The sequence below is a fragment of the Chelonoidis abingdonii genome, unplaced genomic scaffold (genome assembly GCF_003597395.2).
Source record: "Chelonoidis abingdonii isolate Lonesome George unplaced genomic scaffold, CheloAbing_2.0 scaffold0004, whole genome shotgun sequence".
NCBI lineage: Eukaryota > Metazoa > Chordata > Testudines > Testudinidae > Chelonoidis > Chelonoidis abingdonii.
In genome coordinates this window covers 195137-204329 of record NW_027424265.1, presented here as the reverse complement: position 1 = coordinate 204329, position 9193 = coordinate 195137, and the positions used below count along the sequence as shown (strand labels likewise).

Genomic DNA, 9193 nt, shown 5'->3' with positions numbered 1-9193 from the left:
ACCCCAGCCTTGGGCTGTGACTGCCCTGTTTTAAGCAATTTGTCCTGAATTGGCACTCTCAGTTGGGTCCCGCCAGAACCAGCATTGTTACACTCCCATTCATCCTCTCTCTCATTCATCTCCTCTCAGACTCATTCATTCATTCCATGTTCTCTCTTTCAATTGTAGGCTTGGGAGCATTAGATTTTTCCTTGGTCAACATCAGCTAAGGTCAACTTTGCCATACACATACAAACAGCCTTAAATATTTCCATTGATGATGATCAAAAATTACAAATCGGCAAAGTAAGAAAAATGCTGCCTGAGAATTGATTAGTTTGCTTTAAGGATATTTATTTTGCCTATTTTGACATGGGACGTTGGCAGTTTGTTTTAGTGGTTAGGAAGCTCTGATCTTTTTGAATCTCCGAGTCTCCTGTCCTTAAAGAATTAGAGTCTAAGCTCCACTCAGAATTTCCTGCAGCTGTGAGAATTTGAAGAGGAATAATGGTGGTGGTGGTGGGGGAAATGCTTAAAATATCCACTGATATTATCCATTTATACTGCACAAAAATGAAAACCGAATTCTGCCAAACCTAGTCACTCTTAGCGCAGTTCCTACCAGCATGGCCTAGGGGAGAAGATGCCCCATAACACTAGGTGGCAGTGTTGCACTGCAGATTACATGACAATAGGTTAGATGTTGGGGACCGAGAAAATTTACCCGGATCAGATGCCGGGCTGGGGTGGCCGTTCCCCTTGTCCCTCGCCAATAACAAGGCTCTTATGGGAGGACCAGCCTGTTGGGGTGGCCGGGCATGGACAGCCCCGCTGGGGACAGACAGAGCCAGTCCCTGAGGGGTGGGGGTGTATCGGCCTCTGGAATTGGGGCAACTTACTGTGACTCTGCTGCGACACCACCTGTGAACAGAAGGCGAAATAGCCATTAAACAGGAGGGCGCTTGGTCCTGTGGATCTTGGGACCTCAGCCGAAAGCGAAGATGTCAGGATCACCGTGCTCAGTGTGAGGCGTTTGAACGAGGAACCGTTTTAAAGCAAGGTAGGATGTTGTGCACTGAGCCTGTGGGGGGAGAAACCCACCACTTGAAAGGCAACATCGTAACCCTCTGAAGCCAGAGTGCGGCAGTCAGAAATCCCCCTCTTAAAGGGGAAGGCTTATGGTGCCTCCCCCACCAGTGCCCAGCGATGCTGAATCGGGCACCCAAGGCCCTGGATGTGGGTGGCCTGCCCCCAATGGGGGTGGGGCAGTCGTTACTCACATGTATTGATCCCAGAGATGTCAGCTGACCTGTGAAGGCAGAAGTGGAGGGTCAGTGGTGGGGTGGGAAGCTGCTGGGGGCCCCTGTCCTCTATGGGGATGGGGACTGGTCATCCCATACAACCCCCCCGGTGCCCCATGCTGCTGCAAAGGATTCTGGGTCACCACTTTCTCTCCTCTCCTCCTTTCCTAGTTGTTTATCCTCTTTGTCCTCCTCCATCTCCTTCATTCTCGCTCCTTCCTCCCTCCCCCTTTTCCTCTTCTCCTCTTTTCTCTCTTTATTCCTTTTCCTCCATCAATTTCTCCTGTCTTCCCCTCATTCCCTTTGCTTGTTCCCCTCAGTCACACTCCAGTTCCCTCCTTCATTCTCTTTTCCTTACCCTCACTACTGATTCCCACCCCCAGTCCCTCCTGTCCTGTGCACTATTTGACCCCCTTCTGTCCTAGCCTGGTCTCCCTGCCCCCCATCTCTCCCTGAGATCCACCCTTGTCTCCCCCACCCTCCAAATGATCCCTGCTCCTCCCAGTGTTCCTGGGAATGTTCAAACTAACATGTGAACAATGGCGACGGCCTGCAAACAGAGTCCTGCATGGACATGTGACCTGCCCATGTGACTCCAACCTCCATCTTGCTGCTGTGATTTTCCACAGTAACTACAAAAGGGTGTCCTTCCAGAAAACATAAAAGGCCCTGGAAACCCCTCCATTTTGTCTTCAGTCCTGCTTCTGACCTCTGGAGGGACTTTGCTAGAAACTGAAGCTCTGAACAAAGGACTGAATGACTCATCCAAACTGAGATGTTTGTGCTCCAGAGATTTGATTGGTTTAAATCAGCAGTAATCCCAACAAGCCTGAGCTAAGAACTTTGCAATTGTTGTAAGTATCTGAATCCATTTACCTAATTTTAACTCTTATCTAGATTTCTTTCTTTTTACGAATAAACCTTTAGATTTTTAGATTGTAAAGGATTGGCAACAGCATGATTTGTGGGTAAGATCTGATTGTATACTGACGTGGGTCTGGGGCTTGGACCTTTGGGATCGGGAGAACCGTTTTTCTTTTACTGGGGTATTGGTTTTCATAACCATTCGTCCCCATAGCGAATGGTGCTGGTGGTGATACAAGGGAACTGGAGTATCTTGAGAGAATTGCTTGTATGACCTCTGGTCAGCCAGTGGGGTAAAACCGAATTCCTCTGTCTGGCTGGTTTGGGGTGCCTTAATAGTGAAGAACCCCCAGCCTTGCGCTGTGAGTGCCTGCTCTAAGCAATTTGTCCTGAATAGATACTCAGTAGTGTCCCGCCAAAGGCTGTTTGTTACACGGGTCAATATGGGGCTCGACCTGGTGCGGGGGCTCTGCTGGGATTAGCTGGGCCCAGGGGGTGGTGGCTGCAATTCCCAATGTGACCACCAGGCGGTTGTGAGGTGCAGGAGGATAGAATGGGGGGTAATCAGAGAATTTTGCCCTGCTAGTGGGGGAGCAGGTCAGGAGCCAGGACTCCTGGGTTCTATTCCCAGGGGATCGAGGGACCTGATGGAACAGAGCTGCCTCCCTGGGACAAATGGCTCCCGGCCTCACAGAGGGGTCTGGGGACCTGGAGGAACTTACATGGAGAGCCGGTGGGTAGCTGGGGAAGGAAGGGAAAGAGATTGAATTAAAGTGAGATTCCATGGAGTTTCTCCCCAGCTGCGGTGCCCCCTAAGGGAGAGCACCCTGCCATCCTGTACACTTGGGTCCCATCCCCCCTCCCAGTTTCTCTGCCCCTGGGTCTGGGACATGAACGGCTCCCCCAGAGGTGAGGTGACTGTGCTGCTTCTTGGATGCCTGGGTCCCATCCCCAGTCCTGCCCTCCACCCAAAGTTGGCTGGGTCTCAGCCCATTCCTAGTATTCCCTCCCCACAAAGCCAAATCACTCACAATCCTTTGTATAGGAGTCTGCTGTGCCAAGTTACCTACAGTCCTTTGCACCAGAGTCCTGTGGTACCCAACTACCCATGATCCCTTGCATGGTTGTCCTGCTCTAGCCAGTTACCCACAGTCCTTTGCAACTGGCTCTTGCTAGCCCACATCACTCCTTGTGGGGGCTGAGAGCGCTGAAGGTGCCCCTAGGTGAGAACACTCCTGTCCCTGATGCCTGGGTCCCATTCCCCACAGGCACTGAGAGCTGCAGTGGCCCCTAGGGGTGAGTGCCCTGTGCTGCCGTCCCGGACGCCTGGGTCCCATTCCCCATCCTATGCTTCACGCACCTGCCTTCTTCTTCCTGCAGAGGCAGATGAGCAGCAGCAGCAGAGCCAGAGCCGTGGCAGCCCCACCACACCCAGCCACCAAGGGGATGGGCAGAGACCAGGCTGGTAAAAGGAGGGGATGAGTTAACAGCCAGGAACAAGGGAGGGGGCAGCATCTGGGGACCCATTAACTGCTCCACACCCCTGCTAGGGGCAAGGGACAATCTGGGCCCTCCCCTTTAAGGTGAGATTTTTTGTCTGCCAGATGCTCTTGGTACCCGCCTGTGGTGAAATGCTGCCACCTGGTGTCAGGCTCAGGTACTGCACCCTTGGACCCCGTGTGGTTCTGTTGCCCCCTCTAACACATGCTGTGTCTTGGTTCCAGGGTCTCCCCCAGGGGTAGCAGATGTTGGGGTACTGGGGTTATTGTGGGGTGCGATTACAGGCCTCACCTGTCACAGTGACGTTCACAGCCTGGCTCCTGGGGGATGGGATCCACCTGCCCCTCATGTTCACCTCGTACTCGCAGCTGAATTCCCCGGTGTTGCTGGGACCGGCTTGCAGGATGCTGAGCACAGAGAAGTTCATAGAGCCGATGCTTGGCTCTGTGGTGCTGATCTCAGACTCTGTGTCCCCAGGGATGATCTCAGCTCCATCCTTGTAGAAGTGAAACCTCCTCTCGCTGGTGTCCCCGGGGGCCCTGCAGGTGATGAGCAGGGGGAGCCCTTCACTCACCACTCCGGACGGGGGATCCACACTCAGCGCTGGCTTGGGAAGGGGATCTGAGAGGAGCAGGACATGCGAGCGGTCAACAGAGAAACCACATGCTGAGTGTGGGGAATGGGCGGCCATACTGTATAATGGGCACCAGGGGGCAGCACAGGGTGGGGGTGGGGAAGGGGCGGCTGTAGTTTATAATGGGCACTAGGGGCAGCACAGGGTGGGAGGTGGGAAGGGCAGCTCTCGTGCTGTTATAATGGGCATCTAGGGGGCAGCAGAGCGGTGGTGTCTGTGGGTGGGGAAGGGGCGGCGTATTAAACTGTATAATGCTGGTCGGCGCAGGGTATGTGCAGCAGAGGTGTGTCTTGGTTTGGGGGCGAGGGAAAGGGGCGGTTATACTGCTATAATTTGTGCCTATGGCTGGCAGGCAGGTGTCGGTGGGGGTGTGGGAAGCGGGCGGTCGGGTGTTACTGTTAATGGCACAAGGGGGCTTCAGCAGAGGGTGTGGGGGTGTGGGTAGAGTGGGCGCTGCTGCTGTATAATGCAGCGGCACTAGGGGGCTGCCCAGAGGTGGGTGGTTGGTGGGGTAGGGGTGGCTGTACTGTATAATGGGCATAGGGTGGGGGGAGAGGGTGGGGATAGGGGGCGGCTGTAGCTGTATAATGGCGCACTAGGGCAAGCAGAGGATGTGGGTGGGTAGGCGTTCTGCTATGCTACTATATATGGATGCAACTAGGGAGTGGCTGCAGCAGGGTGGGGGAGCAGGAGGGTGCGGCTGTACTGTATAATAGTGGCACAGGGGGGCTAGCTAAGATGGTTGGGGGGGGAAGGGGTGGCGTGGGTGTTGTCTGTATCAATAGGCCTAGGGGGCAGCAGAGGATGGGTGGGAGAGGGTCGCTGTCTGATAATGGGGCACCAGGGGATCCAGCAGATGGGATGGGGGCGTGGGAGGGCGTTCTGTATGCTGTATAATGGACATCAGGGGCGCAGCAGAGGATGTGGGGATAGGGGCGGCTGTACTGTATATATGAGGCACTAGGGGGCAGCAGGAGTGTGGGGAATGGGAAGGCGGGAGTGTTCTACCTGTATATATGGGCACTAGGGGCAGCAGAGGGTGGGGGCAGGGAAGGGGCGGTCTGTACTGTATTAATGGGCATCTAGGGGGCAGGGTAGATGGGCGGGGCGGGGAAGGGCGGCTGTACTGATATCATGGCGACATTAGGAGTGGAGCACATTCAGGGTGGGGGCGGGGATAGGGGTGGGCTGTACTGTATATAGATGGGGCAGTAAGGAGAATCTGGGGGTTCCGGGTGGAGGACTGTTATAATGATTTAGCACGAGGGACGTGGGGGTCCTACCACAGCAACTTCTCAGTGTCACCGGGTCGCTGGGGGGTGATGCGGAGTGAGTGGGGGTGACGGGCCGGCATGGAGCTCTGTGCTGTACCCACACCGGTAGGTCCCGCTGTCGCTGGGGGTGACGTTCAGGGGGAACTGGGGCCCCGGCTGCTCTCGAAGTGCCTCCCCGTCTCTCAGCACCCAGTGGGCCCGCGGGACGTAGAGCACAGCAGGGACGATGCACTCGGCCGTCACCGTCTCCCCCATCAGGTAGAGCGGGAGGGGCGGGATGAGCCGCAGGGACGGGGCGCCCGGTGCTGGGATCACGGAGACGGAGACGGGGTTGCTGGCATAGGAGGGCACTTCCCTGCCCTGGATCAGCTTTACGTAGGTGCAGGAGAAGGACCGGGTGGCGTTTCTGGTGGTGTTGGCTTGAAGATCCGTTTGCCAAGATGAATCCTTTCCTGGCAGGGATCCTAGGAGTGTCCTGTTCTGGTAAAACCCGTACTGCACCGGGGAGGTAGCGGGGGGAGCCAAGCAGTTAATTTTCACTTTGTCTCCAGCCACATAGGCTGGATAGTCCGGAGACAGGGACACCAAGGGCTTCCTAGGGAAATCTGGGGGGAAAATGTGCCTCAATCTCAGCCTCTTGCCGCATATGGTCTCCAAGCAGCCCAAGGGGGAGCTGGGGACAGCAGGTATTTACCCTCCTACCTCTTGCCGGAGGCTGGTCCAGGCATCCCACCCACAATGGTCAGAAACCTCCCACGGCCAGCCTCCAGCGAGCCCAGCCCGGCTCATCTCATCCCCTTTGTTCGCTTGCCTCCTTTGGCTGCCATCGCACAGCCCCCCTCCCCACTGTGGTTACGGCACCATCAGACCCTGCTCGGCTGGCGATTGGGGTGAACCAGTCCAGCTCCCCCACTCCCCTCTGGTGAGCCTGGCTCTCCATGCCCCTTGGCACCCCCCCAGCCCTTCCCTGTCCCAGCTCCTGCTGGGATCCGGCATCTTCCAAAGACGTGTGCCCAGAACAGGAGTCAGGCTTCCAGCTGAGCTCTGCCAACCCCTGGGAGCCAGATGGGGTCACCTTCCCCCCAGACCTGGCCTGCTCTGGGGTTGCAGGGACTTGGTGGTCAATTTCGGGGAGCTGCAGTAAATGTTGTCGGGACCCCAGACCCCAAACCCACTCCAACACCCAAGCCCTAGCCCTCAGCCCTCTTCTGCACCCCAAACCTCTCATCCCTGGCTCCACCCCAGAGCCATACCCCCAGCCGGAGCCCTGGAGAGGGGATCTCCCCATAATCCATGTCCCAGGAGTTGGAGGGGGCACAAGGAGCTCAGCTGTGACAGCGATGGAGGCAGGGTGGCTGTCCGGGAACTGGATCTGCACCCAGTGGGGCGTATCCAGTATGCACAGGTGTACACCCCTTAGTCCTCCAGCCCCATTAGGCTCAGGACATGGGCATCGCTGCTCCCAGATGAGATCCTCCATCCCCCGTCCCCAGAGAACCAGAATCCGGCAGGCACCGGCGCCCCCCTGTTTAAGGGAACATGTGGATGGGACAGACTTCCCAGGGAGGTACCCAGGGTGCAGGAGGCTCAAGGAGAGGGATGGAGCTGCCAGGGGGGTTGAAAGGGAGAACAATCCTTCGCCCTCGGTGTCCAGCCAGGGAGCTCTCAGCACTGTACATGGAAGATTGGGGCGTTGTCCTCATTTTATGGGGGGGATGTGATGAAGCTGAGCATGGAGCAGATCCTAGGTCTGCCAAGCCCCAGCCTGGGGCTCTAATCACTAGGCAGCACTCCCACCTGGACGGGGAGCACAAAGAGGGTCCAGCAGAGAAAGTGGCTCCTGCTGGCGAGAGGGGGGAAGAGGTTCGGTTCAGAACTGCAGCGGGTGGGACCACTTGCTGCCTTGGGGCAAGGGGGATGACTTTCCATGCATATGGGGGGGCAGAGGGAGCCAGGTGGATGGGTGTCAGGATGGGGGTGAGGTTTGCAGGGAATGGGGGATTCAGGGTAGTGGGGAGAGACCCCATAGGAGATGATATCCCCTATTTCATCACCACCAGGGAAAGAGGCCTCACCTTGCATTGATAGGGACACTGGCTGGCTTCTCTCTGACAGGATATGTCGCCCGGATCGCAGGGTCCAGTAGGCACAGGTATACATCCCAGCTTTCCCCATCTCAGCCTTGATCTCCACCCCGATGCCCCCAACCGGGGCAGGGACCTCGTTATGGATCAGCCTCTCCTGTTCCCCGTAGAACATGTATTTCTGCAGCTTGTTGCCCCCTGGAGCTGAGCACCTGAGGGTCACACGCTCCCCTGGGAGATAGAGTGGGTGTGGTGGGTGCAGGGAGAGTGTGGGGGCCTCCGGGGGGGCTGGGATGAGGAGAGAGGAGATCACAGGGGGAGAGGAAATGAAGGAGAGTCCAGAATGAGAAATACCTGGTCAAAAGCCAATGGCCCCCACATTGAGTCTGGCCCCTCACCCCCTGTGTCTCCAAGCAACCATCCTGTAAACCCCTTCACACCCGGCCTGCGCCCCTGACACCAGCACTCAATCGCTGCACTTGGGGGGCAGCATCCCACTGGGCTGGGAGCACCAGCCACACTGGGGGGCAGCAGGATGCAGTGCTGGGGGCTGGCGGAGAGCAATAGCTGATGGGAGCTGAATGCTGCTCAGAAGTGAATTGTGGGGGAGACTTCAGAACCTGAGCATCATTGGGGCAGGCTGTGGGGCCCAGACTGTTGGGCCAGGCCCCAGTTCCCAGGTCTAAGATTTGGTATGAGGCACCTGCTGGGATAATCACTGGGCCCCACCAGGATCCAGATCAGCCTCGCTGAGCCGGTCAGGCCTCCTCTCTTCCCTCCCCTTGGATCGGCCCCCCCAGCCCTGTCTGCCCTCGGTGAGGGTAACAAACAGCCTTTTATACCCGGCCAGAGGGCACTCACCCTGCACGGTTATATAGACCTTGTTACTCTCGGCGGATGGGATCTCCTGCCCAGCCTCATTTCTCCAGTACTGGCACGTGTAGGGGCCCTGATTCCCCGTCTCGGCCCTGAGCTCCAGCCAGGCTGCCCTGCTGGGAGACGGGAGCTCCTCCGGGGTCTGGTCCCCTCTTCCCCTGTAGAACCTGTATCCTGTCACTGCCTTGCACCGGGGAGCTGAGCAGCTGAGGTTAACCTGCTCCCCCTGGTAGTACACAGGGTACTGAGAGCCCAGAGAGAGTGTGGGGCGTGGCAGGGGGCCTGGAACAGAGGCAGAGGGGGAGACAGTTGGGGGAGGGAAAAAGGGGCTGGTGAGATCCTGAAAACAGTGATAAAACCAGCTATGTTCCCGTGTCTGCTGCGCTCCCCCCAGACTGGGAAACAGCACATGGCAGGTAATCCACAGAACCGATCATCCCTCACCACCCCGACGTCCCACTATGGCTGGGGGCTGCAGTACCGCCTGCTGCCACTGGGGGGACCCTAGAGGGGCTGTGGCCTGCAGTACCTTCTGCTGACACCTGGGAAATCCTGGTGGGGCTGGGGATGCAGTACCGCCTGCTGCCACTGGGGAGGGCCTGGCGGGGCTGGGGATGCAGTACCGCCTGCTGCCACTGGGGAGGGCCTGGCGGGGCTGGGGATGCAGTACCGCCTGCTGCC

General features: G+C 57.4%; 1 protein-coding gene and 1 pseudogene across 1 annotated transcript in view; both read right to left on the bottom strand.

Moving 5' to 3' along the window:
• Positions 1 to 3184: 3184 nt before the first annotated feature.
• The window catches only part of LOC116839015 (Fc receptor-like protein 5), a 68130-nt gene continuing 62121 nt past the window's right edge, over positions 3185 to 9193 (bottom strand). The window contains 4 exon segments of the mRNA XM_075061308.1: positions 3185 to 3606; positions 3936 to 4265; positions 5562 to 5625; positions 5628 to 6157. Of these exon segments, the coding sequence (XP_074917409.1) occupies positions 3497 to 3606; positions 3936 to 4265; positions 5562 to 5625; positions 5628 to 6157 (1034 nt within the window). The 3' untranslated portion in view covers positions 3185 to 3496.
• LOC142046005 (Fc receptor-like protein 5) overlaps positions 6338 to 9193 on the bottom strand; it is a 5886-nt pseudogene continuing 3030 nt past the window's right edge.